Genomic DNA, 21751 nt, shown 5'->3' with positions numbered 1-21751 from the left:
AAAGAAAAAGGATGCTGCCGTGTGATGTAGTGCAAAGAGGAAAAACAACAACAACACAAAAATGGAAAAACTGCTCATGTCAGTGCAGATGTTTCTGGATCATTTTGGTCAGAGAGCGAGATTGGACTGCGTGCGCACTCACTGCAGTCTGTTTTCATGAGTGACACGAGAAATGCCTGAGGTGAGAGGACAGCGAGAGGAAACACAGAACGTACTGTGCTCGAGTCGACGAAGACCAGCTGAGCAAATGTGCGTGTGTCCATGGCACTGCAGCATATGTTTGTATCTATGGGGTCAGCATGCAGTGCGCTCAATAGCATGTAATAAGTAGAAAATAACATATGGGTCACTTAGAAGTGCAGCAGCCTGGAACAGCTGGTGATTGTTAGCAGATATAACAACTGTCTGAACCTACGGCAGCTTAAACACCTGCGGCACAGAACGGACACTTTGAAAGGTTAGAGTAAAAAAAAGCAGGGCGGAAATGATTTTAAAAAATGTGTAAATATGTGTGAAGTCTTGTTTGTAGTTGGCTAAAGTGCATTGTTAGACTCTGTACACTGGAGGAGGAGGAGGGGGAAAGAGGAGGGAGTTTGGCACTGGTCATCACCAATTCATCCCGAGCTCGTCGTCGAGCTAAAAAAAGAAAATCCACAGCAAGTCCGCTCAAAAGTTCACACAGATAAAAACCACGCGGGGAAATTTCTGCCCAAGACTAATGCATCCAGTTTTCCTCTCTTTATGTGACTAACCTAATTTATCTCAAGGCGGTTGTTAACAGTGCGAACATCACTATATCAACTCATCGTATCCGTAGTTTGACTTAAAGAAGCTGTATGTGACATTGAGAGCATTGATATAGCAGCAAACCGCTATTTCCTATGTAAAGATCTGGTGGCGTCCTGAGCAGAAAATTAAGTCCCTCGTCCTAAGTGCGTGTTTTAATCTGAGCTTCTCTGTATTTTGTTGTGGTACACGGACCTTATGTGAGTCCCTGGGTGCATTTCATCACGCTAACGTGCCTCCTCGCTTTCTTCACTCACTTCCTTTTGTCACTTCTTGATCCCAGCCGTGACAGATGTGAGCGAAAGGAGTTGACATCTGTTACTTACAACGTGCTGCACGGCTGTATCACCTGACGAAAGTTTACAAAATCCATGATTTAAGAAGAATTTCAAAACCCTGTAACAGTATCTTTTTTAGTCTTACATATACAAGTGGCTTTATAATATTAGTATTATTACTGTTGTTGATTGTCATCATTTAATATTCCTTTAAAATCTTCCAATTTATGTACAGATCAGTGTTATTTGTTGTGATTATTAAGGCTGTTTACGTACTTGCATTATTGTTATCTGTGCAATAAAACACCAAATAGCTGCGTAAGAATGTGTGGATGTTGATGTAATGGAAAATACAAAACAAACAAAAAAGCAATCTGCTGCTTTTTATGATGCAACAAAGACCTTTGATTTAAATCATCCTACATATTCTAAAGAGGTATATTTATTAAACACAAAATGACGGCACATAATATGGCATCTTGACCATTTATCTGGTTCTTTCATATTATCTGTAGATCTATAGGGCTAGAATAGTGACAGTTTCATTTTTCATCGCAAATATAATTTGGCCGCTGGTTCAGCCACCTCCATGTTGAGAACCGTGTGCAGGCAATCCCCAGACTGACTGGAAAACATGCTCTGAATGTCACATACATCTCCTTTAACACTCACTCTTACTGCATGTGATGACAGCTAAATCCCTCTGATAACAGTAGATAGTGACTCATGAATCTGGAAATAAATGTTACATTATTTTAATTAGACAGTAGAAAGTGATTCATGAAATAAAGAGAGGAAATCTAGATGCATTCTGGGCAAAGAGTGACCAACAAGGAACTTCAAACTGACTCCATCTGGTCTCCAGTCCCACTTACAGTCAGTTGAAGTAAGAGGTGAAAGTTCAAAAGTTTTAGAGCTCACACTGGGGAAGTACCTGAGCTAGGCCGCCCGTCCTGTGCTGGTTGTTGGGGTCGGGGTTTGCACTGTAGGGCTGCGGGAGTGACGTAGTTGAGGCTGGGGCTGTTAATGTCCCCCTCTCCCACAAGAGTCAGATCGGACAGCGTGTCCTCCTCCAGCATCTGGACCGATTCTCCCCTGCCAGAGTCCTGGAGGAGACCACGCTGGGCACCCTGGGAGGACGGGTGTATGGGGGAGATGGTGCCAGGAAATGGAGGAGGCGGTCTGGCTTTCCTGCCCCCTCCGCTCTCAGTTCCCAGTGCAGAGTCCAAGCTCTGGGACTGATGGCTCGCGTTGAGCAAGTGGGTGCCGCCTCCTCCTCCCCTGTCGTTGCTGTTTGCCTTATTGCCCCGGCGACCGCTGCTAGGGAAGCTGCCGTTGTTGGGGTTACGGGAATAAGGGGTGGAGCAACTGGGCTCGGGGTCGTAGAGAGGAAGCGCGGCCTGGTTGGTTGGCGACAGGCGCAGAAAGTCTGGGAGCTGCAGGTCGCTTTTGTTTAGCAGGCCTCGCTGGTCGTCTGCTCGGTTGCTCTGAGCTTTGGATATGAGGTCGAAGAACTCTGCAGGCACACACACACACACACACACACACACACACACACACACACACACACACACACACACACACACACACACACACACAGCAAAAGGTGTACAGACACACACAGAAATGAATTATTACCCAAAATAACATCTTAAAAAGCAGTAAAACACACTGATTGATCCAGAGAACATGCAGCAGAGGGTGTGTATTAATCAGACAAGTCAAAGCTACATTCAGTGTGAGCACAAGCTACATGTAGCTAGCTTCGAAAGCATTTGGTGCTGCTTCTGCACAAAGGCAGACAGGCAAAAAGGGTTAGTGTGATCACAGAAACCAAGCTACAGAGAGCTACAGAGAGGGAGGTCGTTCAGTCTTTACCTTCAGCTTCGTCTATATTAATCTTTTTCTGCTTTCTTTTCTCCGGAGCCTTATGGAGAGAGACAGAGTGGTTGGGTAACGGCTGGCTGCTTGTGTCAGGGCCGGGCCCAGCTTTGCCGTTTTCCCCATGGGGGTGGGTTGAGCCGGGTTTCCCTGACGGCCTGTCCTCCCCCTGGGTGCCACAAGGAGAGCGGAGCGGGGCGTAAGAGCCCTGGTGAGTCATGATGGCGCAAGTGTGGGCACAAGTAATGACAACATGTGGGGACCAGTGCTACCGACGGTGAGGAGGGTGACGAATTGTACAATGAGAACAATTTGATGGGGGCACAAGTTTTAATGGGAGTGCTTTTGAGAAAAAAGGAACCCTTAGAGACTTGGGCAAATTGGGCTTGATATCTTTCAATCACATGGGAAAGAAATTACTTAAAAATTAGCAAAAATAAATAAAAAGAAGAAAATAATCAAATAAGAACCAAACAAACAAAGAAACAAAAAAAAATCCAAAACAAAACAAAGGAACTGATAAAAGGGTTTAAAAATTATACTAATTATGTAAATAATTTTGAATATATAATTATAATACTTTTAAATATAGTTTTTGTGACAATTTTCCCTAGCTTTTTAAAAAATATTTTTCTAAATCTACTGATTTCTTGTAATATGCTGGTCATTGCATGCCAAGTTGCCCACGGTTCAAAGGTTTAAAATAACTGTGATAATGAATTTGTTGGGTTTTGTGTAATTCATTATCAACGACAAGTAATAAAAATAATTCTAGTAAAACATAAATTCTAGATGAAAGACAGGTGGGATGTTCCATTCAACCACAATGCTTAATACCGTGTGTACTAAGCATCAACAACATGTAGGCTAACAGTTAAACACACCACAACACCAGAGGGACCAACTGTCAACTACTCAAAGCCACACTACTTCCCTCGTAACTCTAACCCCTTCAACTTCTTCTAGAATCAACCACGAAAGCAATAACTGACCATTACAGACGGTCATCAATCAGGTTAAAGGGACAGTTCAGATCTTCTGAAGTGGGGTTGTATGGGGTACGCATCCACAGTCACTGTATTACATACAGTAGATGTCAGTCAGCAAGCCCCCAGTTTGGAGAAGAAAACAGGATACACATACTGGCATGTAACGTATTTTAGCCATCTAAAGAAAGTCCCACCAAAAAAATTTTTTTTTAAATGTACTCTACAATGAGAGTATTTTCACTGCTTTACCTTTCTGTCAGACAGTCCCTTATGATGGGGAAGCATTTATCCTCTCATCAAGGTCACTGGACTCCATAGACAAAAACAGTTATCTTGGCTCACTGTACGTAGGAGCTGCTGGTCTACCGCTGCTTCATTTAGTTATTTAGTTGGTGTCATTTTTTGACTTTGGTTAATCTGAACTTTCCCTTTAAAACTAAAAAGTCAAACATTAATGCAAACAAAATAATCAAGGCAGCAGAGGACCAGCAGCTCCTTTGTTCAGCGATGTTAAATCACTGTTTTTCTCACTGGAGTCTGGCTTTGAGGGAAGCCTGACAATACGATTCATTTTCCTGTTGGAAATCACTAACGTTAAGGTGAAGCACTGAAAATATTCTGAATACAGCTCACAAATTGTTTACAAATTTTACAAGCAATTTTATTGGTGGGTCTTTTTTAGGTAACTAAAATACGTCCATCCACAGCAGTACATCGCTTAGCTTCAATGTCGGACTCAATCCTGTTTCTCCAAAAAGGACACATGGCAACTGACGTCTATCAGATGTAATGTTCTGTTTATGGATACATAATCCATACAACCCAACTTCAAAAAACCTGAACTATCTCTTTAAAGCCCCAGCGTACACAAGAAAACCCGCACAGCGATCATAAGTGCTACCGCCACCACCAGCTAAGTCCTTTCCCGGTGCAAAGAGGGAGTCTTTGAGGTCCTGAGACCCAGCAAGCAACGCCCCACAAGGCTGGGCTACTATCGCCTGGACACCAGGTTTGTTATGGAAGAAAGAGAACCAGCAAACCGGACAGAAAAGTTGACAATGCATTCGGCCACAGGCAGACCACAATGATGGAACATTAGGATCCTTGAGAGTGTGACGGGGCACAACAGCAACAGTGCACATTTAAACAAGTCACACACCGCTGCCAGAGACAAACATCATACACCTGCGCACAGTTTTAACACATTGCAAACAGACACGGGTGATTGAAGACAGCGAGAGAGACACTTAGTAGCGTGACATCATCAACCAGGAGGTGGAGACATTCGGTGGGTTATGGAACATTCCAGAGCGAGTGGAAAAATGGGAAATGAAAAGCTGGAGGAGATCTTACTGTTGTCGATTGGTTTCTGCTTGTCGAGGCCGGGACGAGGCTCTTAGAGGGAGCTACTTTCTGTTTATCTGCTGAATGAAGGATGTACAGAGGCAAAAGTGATAATAATTGGAACAGCAAAAACATGCACTTATTTTTAGTTCATTATTTTGTCAATACGAAACATCAGATTACATTTACTATTGTCAGAGGCTGAATATTGCATGTGTGTGTGTGTGTGTTCCTTACCTTTACCAGGAGTGTTTTCTGCAATATCTAATACCACCCGTAGCCCGTCCAGGTTGGATATAGGGAGGCCTAGATCTAATGGCTCCAATTCCCCACTCTGCACACACACACACACACACACACACACACACACACACGTGATATGAGTTTGACCTCATCACCCACACTGTCTGTCTATTTTCCTCGGTTTATCTACAGGCAGCCAGAATGAGGATGGACTTACAATACGTGCCACCAAGTCAGCGAGATGCAGGCCGTATTTGGCCACCACAGGCCTGAGGACCTCTGTCACTGGCTTGGTGGGCTTTGCTTTTAGGCCCACTGAACGGTTAATAGGGACCAAGTCGAGTCTGCAACAGTGAAAAAAAAAAACATTTTCTGTAGCAGCAATATAAATGCTAATTGAGGTGACCAGTTTTACTCCCACATGGTTTAAATATAGTTATTACTGCATATTACTATACCTGAAGAGAGTGCGTTTTTCTAGCCGGAGGTCACGAGAGCACAACGTCATACAGTCTTGATCTAAAACAAGTGGCTGAGAGAAAAAGACAGAGGAAGAAGTCATCATGCAAGATGTCCAGCGAGTTACCCAACCGTAAACTCTGATCACTGACTGTAAAATAAAACAACAAAAGATGAACCTGACAATTGCTGCTCTCTGAATCCCTGACTGATATGAAATGCTTCTTTCTAGCTGTAATCATCACGTGTTAAAGCTGCATTAATAATTCTCTTGCTCGGTGCATCAAACATGTTGGGCAGTGTAAGTTGCAGGTCATAAAACATACACAACAAGCTGAAGATGAAAAAGTGCTCAGTAGAACTGAGACCCTACATGCATACAGGTATTTTTAAAAACTATATTACTATAACTATCTTTTCCTCTATGTTTAGACCTTCTGTCCACATGCAAACAAAGTTTTAGGTCACTTAAACAAAGATTTTTGGCTTCAAAGGAGTACATCTGTGCAAAATGGAGCCTTTGGAAAACAATAATGAATTTTCCTCAGTTTGTCCATTGATGCTTTGTGTGACGAGTATGTGCCAGAAACAACAATAACAATGTCCAACTACCAGTTTCATTACATTTTGTTAGAACTACTCGGTCTAATGATCATTTTACATTTTAACTTTGCATTGCTGGCTACACCTCTTCACGGATAAATGAAGGCGTTTGCTATGTCTAATGTAATTTGGTCCACCTCAATGTCTGCCGTTTAAAGTCTGCAAGAAACAACAGTTTTGGATCAAGCAGCAGATGGTGGGCAGTCCTTTATGCCCTGATACAGACAACGATCACAGAATGGCTATATCAGAGAACTACTACTACTACTACTACTATTTTGTAAGATGTCTTTTCTTTTATTATTTATATTACTTATTGCTCCTACATGCCTGTTTGCACTATTGTATCTTGTATATTGTACATTTGTGTGTTGTTAGTTATGTATTCTATCTATCTATCTATCTAATCTAATCTATCAATCAAAGACAGAGTGGGATTTCTGTCAGTGAGGAGTGGAAGTAGAAACTTTTGTACTGCCTATCCACGGCATCACTCGAGTTCCTCTGTCCTTATATCAAAGGGAAACCAACAGTGATGAGATCTCCAGTAAGAGTTTTTAAAAAAGGTAACGTTAGCCTGTACACTTTAACCTTTGAGACGAGAATGCTGACGACAGCTAACGCCGCAGAGCATTAGGCATTTAATTCTAGTGTGGATGGAGATATTTAGCAAAAGGCAGGTTGTGAGAACAGAATTATTTAAACAGAGGGGGGGATATTTGGTTTTAAAAGTATACCTATATGTGCAGACAGCATCTGAAAGGAACTGCAGAGTCAAGTGACAATCCAATAAGTTCACTGCTACAAGTGACATCTTTCACAATACACAGAGTCCTTTGACCTGTTGTTTATATCACAATATTGATCATAAAATGGTTTTTATTGCTTAAGTAACAACAAACCAAGACTAAATTCATTTTTCTTGACATGGATTAGTGTGATTTGCTGTTCTTGTTTCTCATTTGAATCCTATAACAAAGGCCACATCCACTTGAGTTGTACCTTCTCCCCTCCGACCAGGAACAGGTCTATAGCTGCCAGGTTGATGCAGAGCTTCTCACAGAGACCAAGCAGCAGGTCCCTGATGGACACTCCGGCCCTCAGTGGCACAGAGCAACATGAGCCGTCCGGTAAGCTAATGTTACACTGCCTCAAGGGGGCGCTGCCCCCTCCGCGCTCTGCTGACACTGATACTGCACCACGGGAAACATCACCCTGAAGGAAGAAAACAGAGACAGGGAGGTAAAGGAGACAGTGGGTGGAGGGTTAAAACAGTCTGACATTATTTCAGTATTCTTCTGTTTTGAGTTACTTTTAAAACAGATACATTGAGAGGAAGAGGGTGAAGATAAAGCTGCTAAATGCTGACATGAATGTCTGCGTCCATTACTGTAATGTCTAAACGAATTATCTGCTGATGTTTCTGTCCTGACCTCGTTCCTCCCCGAGCCTGATGTCCCCAGCTCCAGACTGGCTCCTGAAGACAGCGAGCCCTGGGATTCCCGGCGACCATTGCTGCCAGAGAAATCTGAAAAATAATGCACTCATCAGTAGTGTCTAGAGAAAAGACAAGCAAAAGGCATGATCCATTTTTAAAATCAGTAAACTTTTCAACACATTTAAAACTACTGACTGTAGTTGAAGTCAGTCAGCTCTCGTTTCTTCGGGCCTTTGCCAAAGCTCCTGTTGCGGGACCAGGAGAAGAACATGCCTTTCCTCCGGTCTCCTGAGTCATCTCGACTGTCCTCATTTAAAGATCTGCCTGACTTGCTCTTTTTGTCCTCCTATAAAACACAAAGGCATGAATGCAACCACACCAGAGGTACACACTGACAGGATGCTGTACCTTTCTTCACACAACAAAATGCATCATCGTTTCTAAAGAGGGCAAGACCCAGAATCATTTCAGACTGTAAAAATCTAGAAAGCTATTTTGTGATTCTCCTATTTGATTTATATACTGTATATATATTAGATTTATCTGTGCATGTTTTCCAATGTTTATGTGTATGTCAACATTAATACTGTGACAGAATGCAGTCAAGTGGAAGTGTTTCTCGAGTCTTTGTTACCTTCTTGGGCGTTGACAGGTTGGAGCGGTCGGAGCCCGTGGTGCTGTGTTTGGAGGTGGGGCTGCTCGGGATGTGGTAAGGGTCAGGCAGGGGCCTCCCCTCCACCTCCGCCAGCATACACTCCTGGTACAGGAGAGACTTGAGGAACCGCGTGTAGCTGTCAAACTTCATCAGGTTGAAGATCTACGTACATAAAACAGAAAACAGTAAGAAGTAGGCAACAGAAAATTAAGGAAGGTATAAAGAATCACCCAAAAAAGGAGGGTAAAAGAGGCAAAACACAAAAGGGGGGAGAATTCTTTTATTTTTTTAATCTCATTAACTACGTATGTAGTTTGTTTTTATTATCTGTTATTATCATTATAATTATTATTGTTATTTTCATTGTTAATTTTAATGTCTTTGCCTGTGGGAATGTGTGACTGTATGAGGGAATATATATTTGTACATTGATATACATGTATGATATATATATATATATATATATATGATGTACATATTTGTAAATTTGACCAGTGCTGCCAAGTTTTACACTTTGATCTTAGTTTGGTCGAAGTTTGAGATAGAGAGACAGAGAAAGAGAGGGCTGTTGCCTTTGTCTGGATCACTTCTATACTCATTGTACTTGAGGTGGCAGCAGGGATACAAAAATAAGAAAATGCAGTGTGTAGCTGATTTTTGCTGGAAAATGAGCAGGGAGATCTGGGTACAATGGAGCGAAGCTTACCACAATTCATTTACACATAATACCCACATTGTTAAGCTGGTTAAAAATCAGTTATGCGTCCCTTTAAGATGGGAAAACTAAAGAGTATCAGAGGGAAAGAAATCAATGACATGTTTACAAATGTTGAAAGCACACTGCAGGAAGGTCAAAGTAAAAGCCTAATATCCTCTTAATGTTGTTTATGTTCATGGATGACTGCCGGCATACAAAAGATTTTTTTCTTTCTTAAAATCCATTTCTGTTTTTCTAAAATCTGTGAGGGCATAACAATAAACTGTGCCTGCTGTCTGGGGAGCATTAGTGTGCTGCCCAGAGGACAATCACTTGGATTTTAGTATTTTTGTGTTAAAGCGCTGCTTGAAAAGATAATGAAATGATTGAGGAGAAAGTGTGTGTGTGGAGCTTTTTCACAAAACCCCCCCTCTCCACCACATGCACATCTAAGAAGCCATTCACATTTATGATGCTTGAAAGGGGGCAACGATGAATAGCAGCATTTTTGCTGTTTGCTGTAATACATCTTCAATCAAGATCTGTTTTGATTCAATTTTAGGAGTAATAATAACTTTATTCCTCAGGGGAAAGCGTCTTTTCATTTCCCCCTCACGTGCAAGGGCAGAGGTCAGTGTCATCTAAGTACAACATCTGGTCCAGATGCTTCCTGTTTAACAGATGTGGTTGCTAATCACTGCAAGATCTCAATGAATACGATCTTGACTTTTTTGTGTTTCGTTTGTGCTACCTGCAGCTGCTGCTCCTTGAACATGTCAGGTCGCGGGGCGTTGAGGATGTCGTCAGCAAGCTGGGCTTGACTATCTATGTTAACCGGGGTTGTCGCTTTACTGGACAGGAAGCTGTTGTAGATCTCCCTGGCACGCTGGGAGAGCTGAAGAAGGTGGGAGGGTCAGGCAGAGAGAGTGACAGTCGGGGACACAGAGGGTGGAGGAGAGGTCGAGGTACAGAGAGAAAATACAGAGAGAAAGAAGAGATTGAAGAGAGGTGACACATAACATATCACACACATAACATTTTTCTCATCATTTACACTCCTCATTATTGCTAAGGGGAGTGTAAATGGAAGCACGTGTGTGATCAAACAGTGTCTTAGATTCTTGTTACCTGCTTCTTGTCATTCTCAGGGACATGACTGAAGAACTCACAAGCCTGCCAGAACAGGATATTCTCCTCACTGAACTCTTTCTTTAAGAACTCCTGCAGCACAAAAATTAAAGCAAATAAAGTAAAACGAGTCATTTCACGAGTTTAGTCACTGCTTTACAAATATCTCTTTTACAATGCAAGCTAGTGGGAAAAAGTCATATTGGGCCCAATCACATCATGTGACAAACTTGGCTTCAAAGCCCAGACGCCCGTCCTGGGGGGCTGGCAGGAACTTGATACCACAGAGATCTCTACTGCACAGGCTCTGCCTCTAAAGGACATCACCAGCACAAGATGGCAACAGCCGTAAAAATGTTTCTACAGTTTGAGGAAGTGGAGACGCAATGTCAATTTTTAAATACAGTCATTATAATATACAGAGAAGGTCAGAAGACCTGGAAAACCCATCTGAGAGAAGGAAAGCTGATTTAGTTTTTTACTTTACAATAAAGTTTGCTTTAAGACACAGTTGATAGCTTTTATGACTTTGTGAAATATTTGCTGAAACTGTCACTATATTCTGGAAGAAGTACATAAGACAGATAGTCTACGAAAAATATCAGGCTCCCCTACTGGCTCTAATAGTGTACCCCTGGGATGACGTTTTTCTGTAGGCTGACGCTGAACTGAGCTTCACCCTGGTTCCCTCGACAGAAAGCCTTTGTGATTTTTTAATTTGATTTTGGATTATTGCAGAAAATTTGCTCTGCGGCAAACAAATGTTTATGATACTTGCACATTTCGTTCAGCAAGACAGTCTCCACCATTAACTGCCACTTTTAGGCTTTTTGAAGCCTAAATGCAATCGCAAGAAGTAAAAAGCTAACATTAGATTATTTGCAAACTACGGTTGCCTAATTTAACGTCGTCGCCACAACAAGGCTGTAAAGCCGTGTTGTGCGCAGCTCGGTGTGCTGACATTCTGTAGTCTCATTAAGCCACTTGTTACCTTTTTGAGATACATAAAAGCTTCAAAGATCACAAGGGGGGTATTTACTGTCAAATCTTACATCATAAAACAAAACTTGAAAATCTCTTAAGCTTGTTTTAACCACAGACCTTATTTCAAGCATCAAATCAAAAACCCATAATGCAGTTGTGATTCATGTCAACTACTGGCTGTGACCTGCCATCAACCTGTCAAACTAGGCAATGCTGATTAAATATAGATCAAGATTCTGTAACCGCTGCCTATTTCTTACCTCAAAATAGTTTTCTAAAAAGATCTGAGGTGAGAAACAGGCGCTGCAGTAACAGAATCTTCATTCATATTTGATCAGTGCTGCCTAGTTTAACAGTTTCACTGCAGTTTGCAAGCAGGAATTCAAATGATTGACAGCTGTGTTAGAAACTCCTCGGCTCTAATAAGTTGTTGTCGTTCAGATGCAGTAAGGTCTTTGGAAATGCTACCGTGGAGTAGGCAGAGGAGAACCATTTAATAAAAGGTTATCTGTCACATTTACTGCTGTGTGAATAAAGTGAGTTTCGGTAATATGAACTTTTTTTGTATTTGTTAAAAGTTGTTGCTTTAAATTCCTTTTGATAGTTGAAAGGAAAATAGCTATCTGTTGTGTGAATGTGCTGGGCAACACCAGCCATGTGCTGTTTTTAGTACCGAGAAGTAGCGGACTCCCACGGGGTCCTGCAGGAGTCTCTCGAAGCAGACAGCCCAGCTGGCCACTCTCCTCTCAGTGTGGCGCCGGTGGCTTTGAACGCTGGGCAGGCTGGCATTACTGTTCAGACTGTTGTCGCTGCTGCAGCCCTGCAGCTCCACGCTGTTAAGTTCTGTTCACACACACACACACACACACACACACACACACACACACAGAGACACACACAGAGACACACACAGAGACACACAACATCACATAGCTGCAGTGATTTCATTAGGGCTGTGAATCTCTAGGTGCCTTGATTTGATTATGAGTGCAATAATTAAAAACATGTTTTTGATGCATCTAAATTTTTAATTTCCATATTTTTCACTATGTGTGCACATTCACAACTAATGGGTTACCCGGTCTTGTCTGGGTGATATGGTTCAAATCGAATTGTTATTTTTCTCCCTGCTTGCTTGCCTGTTTGTTTTTCTCTGTCTGCAGGGGCTTCACCTGAAGGCAGCACTATTAGTGGCGTGGTGTGTCCGATGCCAATGATAAGGTCAGAGTGGCAGGCAGTCCAGTGAGACCTCCTCTGCCAACACATGTCCCTGCTGAGGTTTGTTGCTGCTTTATCTTTTAGTATTACTTGTTTTGAATACTGACAAAAAAAAAACTTTGTTTTCTGATGCAAAATCAAAGTCACTGAACCTCACATCTATCACGACTTTCAAGGCTTTGAGACTGAGTCTGTTTTTAATTCTAATTATCTTGCATTTAACTGATGATTGTCTTTCTTTTAAGCCTTTTAGGCCAAAAGGCTTGTTGCTGTCAGCTTACGGTCTGTGCTGGACTGCCATGTTTTATACATCCATGCATCTTCAAAATGTCCACATACATTGAATTCTGTCTGCCATGAAGAACTGAGACTGAATGTAAATCTTAAAGCCCATAGTCACCATTGCACTCTGTATTAGGCTATTCTTGGTATATTTCACGTTCTTACCTGCGGATATCCATCCTACAAGACAGCATGAAGTAATTGTCTTCACTCCCAAGACTTATTCTTGCTGACTGGGAAAACTAAACTAACCAAAGTGGGAAAAGGACTGGGAGAAGCTGCTTCTTCAGTTTGAAATCAAATCTTCAGGAGCTGATGTCATTGGACATGTTCAAAAGGTTTCTAAATGAATGATGATACATCGGCCTGTAATTGTTTTGGATGATTGAAATATGTTTTTTGATTTCTAATAATTGTAAGTTGTTCTTTATTTCATTTTGTTTTAAGTTACCATATGTTTGTTTTATTGTCTGCAGTTGTTTGATTTGTGCTCGTGCCTGACTTGGCAAAGACACTCTTCAATAAGATATTTTGACTCCTGATTATAGAAAAGTTAAATTTTAATTGTCTCCTATTTTTGCCATGGTACAAGCGCTGGGCTGTGAGGTAATATACTGTGTATCACAATACAGCAAACGCTTGCCAAATCCCATATAAAATAATCAGATGTTCAATACAAAAGTGTGTGTTCCACTTTGTGCATATCAATAGACAACACAAAACAAAAACTTGTGGTTGAGAGTTGTGTAAAAACACAAAATCACAATGCAATTTCAACATAAATTTCATAAACAAATATATTAAGATAATGTACTTCTGCAATAGAAGTACCCCAAAAAGCTGTAAGCTCCATGATTTTTTTTATTACTTTGAAAGTATGTTGACAACATGCCCCATTGCACATGTTATCTTTGACGTACTTGCGCTTCAACCTGGTTGATTTGATCTTGAACATCTCCCCAAACTATTTACCTAACATCTCAAACTCTGTAGCCTCCCATAAAGTACCATTTTAACATTTCAATTACGGAGTTTTGAGCATGGATGCTTAATCGCTATAAAGAGAGTCTCAAAAATGGATTATTTTTCCAACCACTAGACCTCAGTTTGTCAGTGATTTTATTTTCAGACAGACTTGCAAAGCAAAGGGACAAAGATAAAGTGAGAATAACCAGAGTAACGGAGCTTCAGGCCTGATGAACTGATACTGGGATGCTCAGTTGAGATAAAACTTAATAAAAGAACAGCCAGAGGGAGGGCATCACCGGTCAGGTGCCAGAGACCACGTATGCCATGTTAATAAACTGAAAGGCCACTATGTTGCCCAGTAAGTCATGTGTGATTCCAAAGTTAGAAACTTTACTGCTATTATTGGATAATCCAGCGTGATTTCCGTTTCTGACATTTTTCACCCGTGTTGTGTTATCAATGACAAGTTTTTTACAAAAAATAAAAAAATAAAAAACTCATTCACTCTCAATTTAGTTTCAAACTGCGCAGTAAACAGCTGCTAAGATTTCTGCTTCAGTCATTTATGGTAATTTAATCGCTGCGGATGAGAGGCAAACATCAATCCTTCCCTTCTGTTAACCACTGATCCTATTCAGCGTCGCAGAGGCTGGAGTCCATCATAACACGCACTCTGGAGAGAAACAGGCCAACACTATAACGGCGCATTACAACAGTAATATCTGACCATAAACAACAAGAAAAGAGTCTCAAGTACCATTTCATATTAATGCATAAGAGCTGAAATATTTCTAAATTCTCATCTTCAAAACAAAAATTTAGTTTGTCTCATGTCTTGACAACTTTGTATTTCCCTCCTGTTGGTATGTTTGACAGTGTGTGTGTGAACGACATCAGCTGACAGGAAGTAAACCACGTGGTTGCCTAGTAATACAATTCTGATGAAACAGTCTATAATGATTTCCGCTGTCTTACACAAGTCAACAAATGAACCAAACAGGTAAAATGCTTGCTAAAATGAAAGTATAAGTGTAATGAAAATAAATTTAAAAAACTTGATATACACATCAAAAGATGACATGTTTTGTCACCTTGATCACTGGAAGTACATGGAAACATTGCATGGGTTTTAAAGGTACTGGAAACTTGAAAGCGTGAATATTTAAATTTATAGAGAAATGCTAAAGATTTAAAACCAATTTTTAAGTGGCACATTGTAAGATTAGTGAGTATATTTTGAAGTCTACATTTCTGAGGGTACATTGTGCTTAGGATGCAAAAGGAAATCATCCACTTAACTGCTGTGAAAAAGCTCAGCAGAGCTCAGTGACATCGAGATCCCAGTTAAACCTTCATAATAGCAGACTAGATAAATACATAATAAGAGGGAAAGTGAGTACTTAAGGATTCTTAGAATTTGGTCCACAGTCAGCGTTACAGTCACTCCTAACTCTGTATACTCTCTAAAGCCACTTTAATCTTTTAATGATGATGGTAAAAAGAAACAGGAGAGCAAAGGTACAACAGGTACAACGCCACTCAGACTAGCAAAAACACTTTGAAGCTGACAGGTTAAGAGAGCCCTGACACACCAATGTGACGATCGGCCATGGCTAATGTCAAGGTCTTCATTGAATGTCTTTCACCCTAGTTTTTAGTCAGTGAGAAAAACAAAGACATAGATATAATCAAGAGTGAGATCAAAATCACCTAGTAAATTACTAAAGATTGTGTTGTTAGCCATTGAGTTCTTTAGTAGAAACATTTTTTAATTATTTGTGTTATTGTTTTTTTAGCGCACTGTAAATATTATTTATTTTTTCTACATCGGGTTGTGTTGTTACTGTGCTAACTGGCTAACTAGCGTCTTCAATCACTCCGGTTATACTTCTGGTTTCGGAGTTATTTCTTCTCATGCAAGCGCAGAACGAAGGTGATATTGGCTGTAGTCTTTGCAGTGTTTTCAAGTGCAACATCTTTAACAAGGCACAGGCGATGTGAGGCTACACAAAAGTTGGCTTTCATCACGACAAGTTCTTTGATGTCAATTTGGTTTGTCTGGGCCTTAGAGCAGCTACAGCTACCTCATTTTGTGATGATTTTTGCAGCCCTTGTGGACAAAAGCGCTAGTGTCTCCATAAGCATCATCACCACCTCATGCTGTAAAGCTCTTGATCTGGCAAGCATTTTTTTGAAAGAGATTGAAAGAAAGATGTGCTTGTTTGCTATTTTTTAAAAATAAAAACGCCAGATTGTAGGACGCATAGTGATGAGGTAACATCTTTTTGTGGCTATGTAAGATTAATAACAGTATTATAACAATGTCGAAACATCAACGCGTAAATTCATATGTTGATGTATAATCACATCTCACGATGTACTTCATAAATAAAATGGACAAATGCATACCTGTCTAGATTTAAAGATCAAATTAGACTCAATTATTTCCATCTGCTGAATGACAAACCAAGGTTGCCTCGTGTTTTCATCCGCTGCTTATCACTAACCTTCATAGCTTTCTTTTTGTTCTTTGGTCAATTTAGAGTTCAATAAGTAAAGTTCTCTAAAGAAAAATCTCCCATTGCTTCCTTTTAACTCGCTAATGTACTACTCACTGTCAAACTTAGCCTAAGAAAACATAAACATATAAAGGCTCTTCCGGTCTGTTTGTCATAAATAGTTTTGTCTGATTTCATCGGGAATCGAACTTGGGGACAGGCATTAATAATAACTATAGAATTAACCTATCTTCCCACTAATGGTATTGCTTGCTTTTGCAGGTCATATAGAAGCAAAAGCGTGAAGAGTGTTTCATAACCACTAAAAAAAACTCCTTGTAGCTGCTTAAAGCTAATTTGATTCCCACTCAGCAGCCTGCAGTTACAAAACCATATTTTTAACAAACCATCTGCATCTTGTGATCCTTAAAAGAATTTCAGCAACTAACCTAAAGCTAAACTGATGAGAATATCAATATCAGTCTGATATTTTGCTCCCAAATTTTACATTTTCTTTAGCTGTAAAAGAAGCATTTGAAGCTGTATCCTCACCTCGGTAGAGCTGGTACGAGCCTGTGTGGTGCCAGCGGGGCATGTAGCGAATCCTTAGGGGTAACCAAGCCCCTCCATCCATACTCTACCCTAAAGGCCCCCTGGCTAATTCAGACACATCAGGTCGAACACGCAGTCCAAGAAGATGTACACACACACACAGCTGACAACATCACAAGAAAGAAGCGAGAAAGAGAAAACAGGGAGAGAAGAAGGCGAGAGAGAGACTGGGGGTGGCGAACAACCTGGCTGACAACCTGAGAGAACAGAGAGTCAGGTCACACACACACACACACACACACACACACACACACACACACACACACCTCTCTATGAGCTTCCAGGTAGGCAAGTGATACAAGTACACACAGGCCTTTGGATGATGAATAATTCAGAGCCAAGGGAGGACGGAACTAAAAACGCCAGAGCGCATACATGTGCACACATGTGTGCATGCGCTCTCTCTCTCACACACACACACACACACACACACACACACACACACACACACACACACAAAAACACAAACACACACAAAAACACAAACACACACATGCACACATAAACTGCAGTATTGATGAGGAGCTTGTTAAAGGAAGGCCACTACTGAGACTAATGAGGCCTGCAGACCCCATACAGCTGCACACACACACACACACACACACACACACACACACACACACACACACACACACAACTGACAGATGCAAAGAACAAGGTAGAATAGCTGTTGACCTATTCTTGACTTGTCTGACAGATCAAAATACAACAAATTTGTGAGACTGGTTCCCAATGACGCACAATACAAGATGTAATACAAAACTGCTGTAGGAGTTCTGCAACTACAGACTAATTGCTGGGAATTGCTATGGAAATATGTCGATTTGAAAAACGTGCATCAGCGTGTCGCAATATAGTACATTGCATCCGCTTGGAGCATGGATTCTACACCTGTTATACATGGACATATTAGGTGAAAGTATCCCAGATCGTTTTGTTTAGACGGCAGCAAGACAGCACCAGCCTGTTTACTTCTTAAAACTCACCCAAGCGTGATATATATGAGGATTATCAACACGTGGAATGTGGTTGTTTTTAACAGTCACTTTATGCACCATCACGAATGTTTAAATTCTACGGCCATACAAGAGTGAGAAAATGACTTTAACTAATATTACAGACTGCTGCCACAGTCTGTGACTGTTACAATGAGTGGCTGCTTTTTAAGTCTGCGAATCATTCCAGTTATTTCACTTGCTTCACACTGATGCAAAGTACATTTGCTAGTGATTATGTTAACTGCATATTATTCCAGTAATGAAATAAATCCAGGTTTTAAGACAAGTACTTAAGAAAAGATACAGGTTCTCCTGTTCAAGTAAAGGGCTGCTAAAAAAAGGAAGAGTGGCAACCTTCCCACAGAATTGTGAGGTTTGTTGTACAGGATTCCTTTTCCTACTGAGATAACATTAATTATTTAACCTTCACAGCGTTCATGAGTTTCTCGACTCATTAACTTGAAGTATGCAGAAGGGATAAACTGTCAAGCAAGCATCTTTTTCCTTTATGTTTCCTTGTTACGGAATGATGTAACGCAAGACATAAAAAAACAGCGATATAATTTATATACACTGCTTTTTTCCACCGTAATAAAACCAATGAATAGATGTTGCCCACTTTACAATTAGTAAAGAATTACATATCAAGCATTTTCTTGTGATAGTGACCTACACTGATAGTTAAAACAGCTGAGAGAAACTATAAAACATTTTCCTTATTGCTGTATCATCATGCTTCACCGTCACGTCTATAAATGTGCAAAGAGAGCGAGCTTTCCACTTCACTCACTAACACATCCTCTCTTCCACAGACACGTGGTATGAACAAGCGGCCATAAACACCTCTACATTGGAGCTTAATGTAAACATGGCTGCCATTTATTCTAAACCACCCCTGCCTTGTTTCTCACCTCCTCTTCCTCCTTTTATCTCCCATCTGCCATAAATGGTCTTTCATGTGCATTTGTGAGGCGTTAAAGCGCCATTAGTCGTCTCCTAAATCAGAGAACTTTTGTTATTGTTGCCGCATGCTAATTACGCCTATGACACCAACTAGTTACCTCAAACGAGGTCAGGTACAATGTGACACAACGCGACAAACAAAAACAATGCCTAAGAGGTTTGACGTGCTTATTAAAGCTACAGTAACAACATAATATAAATATTTTGTTTTGTTATCTTTTGCATTTCGGTATTTAACTTTTAGATATTAAACTATTGCATTAAATTTACAATGCTGCTTCACAAACACATTATAAAATAGAAGTGAATGCATAAAAACTCATTTAGTACACCATGTTGTGCACTGTATGTCTTTTCCACATTGTAACATCTGAGAAGTTAATTTTACTTAATAAGATCTGGGAAACAGACTGCCGTGAAAATTGTAAATAAATACAACCGTTCATTTTAATTCATGTTTACTTATCTGATTGGTAAGTTTACTCAAAATTCAGTTATAATTATTTAATTTTGTTAGGTTGTTGCAACTTAAAAATAAAAACAAGTTTAATTAAATCAATCTTTCTAACTTTTAGCAACTCCGGTAAACCAAGTCTACTGTGCTGTATATCTGTATTCTGAGGGCTTGGCTGCATTTTCTTAAACATGTTAAAAGAGAACAGGAATTGCAAAATTACAAAATCCTCTTTGTCATGATCATGACCAACACTATGACCGACACCATGACTAACTAGGTTTTCTGAAGTTGCAAACACTTAGAAAGATCATGTTAATTACACTGGTCATTTTTGAGTTGCTACAACTTCACATATCAGGATAATACAGCTAAATTTCAAGTAAAGTTAACATTAACATATAAACTACACATAAATTAAGATTTAGTTATATTTACTTTCCCTTTTCAAGGAAATAAGTTTCCAGCACTTTTAGAAGTTAGATGAACTTGTCAGTGCATGTGTGCCACAAAAGGTTGTTGTTGTGCAGCGAAGGTTCACAAATGTGGGACTATCTTTAGGTCGCCAACCTCAGCAGAACCAAGGCGGGGCAGACGTTGAGCAGGTCAAACTAGACTGTCTGTGACTTATTGTGAATTTAGTCAAAGCAGCCAGATATTAACACTACAACAGCCAACAAGGAAAATGTACCTGCAGCTGTTTGTTTTTTCATTATAACTTTGTTTCAATAAAATATTCACTTCTCCAAGTATGTGAGTTTTCCTTAAAGTATGTTAAGTAGCATCTCCTATTGTTTAATATTGTCAAGATAAAGCCAGAATTTAAAAAAAAAAAATCAGGTCATTTATACCTAAAAGCAACAGCGGATTAATTTTTACCCTCACAGAGATTTCAGTCTTTTTCTTGTGCTATTTATTCTAGGTGTTAGGGTTAACAGTTTATGTTGCTATGGTAACACATTTTGTCTACTTCTGTGAATAACAAATGCTAAATCATAAACTAACCTGCACTATGGACAAGAGAAAGAGATTTATGGATGTACATCAGGCAATTAGATTTTTGTGCTGTTTTCATTTATTCTTATTTTAATCTCATATAAGGGTTCCTATAGTTTAAGGCAAGCACGATTTATAACTTTTTAAGACTTTTTAATGCCACTCAAAATACAATGTTATAATTAACAAACTGACATGAGCTACTTTGGGTTAGGGACGTTTTTTCCCAAATGTTTACTGTTAAATAAAACATGACTTTAAAAAAAAAAACAAAACTGGTATTTGTTGGCAAATTTGTTGGCGATTTTGTGTTTCTCACTCTGCATGTGGGATTCTACTTTCTTCATTTCTATGTTGCTGAGAAAAAGGCACACAATACCCCAAGCCTTGTGCATTGCCTTGTACCAATTTCAGTCATACTGCTAACTCTGGTAAAATGACAAATTGATTTTTGAATTTGCATTTCCCGTCCTCATCCAAGGTAAGGTGACAGTTAGTTAGCAGAGAGTGGATCCTCTGCTCTAAGCATCCCATCATTGATGCAAGAGGACTTTGGTAATTTCTATTAAAAAACAGATTTGACCAATTATTTTTGATATTTTACAATTCAATGACAAAAAAAGATTCAGAAAATCCTCCTTCCTTTGTTTGTCTTCACATTTTTTTAGACTTTTCAAAGATTGATTCCAGACATTTTAATACCACTTAAGGTCTTTTTTTCTTACATCAAAAATTTCAATGCTTTTTTTCAGATTTGAAGGACCCCTGTCATATTGTCATTTTGTAAGTATGATAACAGCAGTACAACTAGCATTTCGGTATGCAACCCTGTGTTGTAGAGAGATAAAAATAAATGAAGAAAGGTTCATTTAGTCATTATTATACAATGTCTTACAGCGGGTACATTTTTCCCGTTGGTTGTTTTAGATGTAAAGAGACTCCAGGAGGCTATAGAGTTAATGAGGTGCCAACACTGAACATGACCCTAACCCTGCACTGAAGATCAGTATGACTGCTCCAACTCAATGAACTTTTTTTCATCCCATGAAATGCTACTTAATGTTGATCACAACAAGCCAATTAGACAGGCCAATTAGAGATGATGAGAAAGGGCATTGATGATTAAAACAGATATGGAGAATGTCAGATGTTGAAAAGACATGTTTACTCACCTCCATCGGAGACTGCAGCGGACTGTAAAGAAACACAGAAAGACATGGATTAGGAGATCCGCTCATCACACGGATGAGACATATTCACACAAGCTCCCACAGGA

The 21751-nt window shown here is 40.0% G+C and overlaps 1 protein-coding gene across 1 annotated transcript in view; it reads right to left on the bottom strand.

Annotated features, from left to right (window-relative positions):
• Positions 1-1786: 1786 nt before the first annotated feature.
• rgs12b (regulator of G protein signaling 12b) overlaps positions 1787-21751 on the bottom strand; it is a 59201-nt gene continuing 39236 nt past the window's right edge. Inside the window, 14 exon segments of the mRNA XM_042484775.1 lie at positions 1787-2580; positions 2943-3114; positions 5288-5358; positions 5516-5612; positions 5739-5865; positions 5980-6053; positions 7586-7798; positions 8017-8111; positions 8217-8367; positions 8656-8838; positions 10125-10268; positions 10502-10594; positions 12159-12328; positions 21648-21669. Of these exon segments, the coding sequence (XP_042340709.1) occupies positions 1982-2580; positions 2943-3114; positions 5288-5358; positions 5516-5612; positions 5739-5865; positions 5980-6053; positions 7586-7798; positions 8017-8111; positions 8217-8367; positions 8656-8838; positions 10125-10268; positions 10502-10594; positions 12159-12328; positions 21648-21669 (2211 nt within the window). The 3' untranslated portion in view covers positions 1787-1981.

This window comes from Plectropomus leopardus, chromosome 4, assembly GCF_008729295.1.
Source record: "Plectropomus leopardus isolate mb chromosome 4, YSFRI_Pleo_2.0, whole genome shotgun sequence".
Classification (NCBI taxonomy): domain Eukaryota; kingdom Metazoa; phylum Chordata; class Actinopteri; order Perciformes; family Serranidae; genus Plectropomus; species Plectropomus leopardus.
The sequence above is the reverse complement of the archived record's forward strand: the minus strand, read 5'-3'. Positions and strand labels throughout refer to the sequence as shown.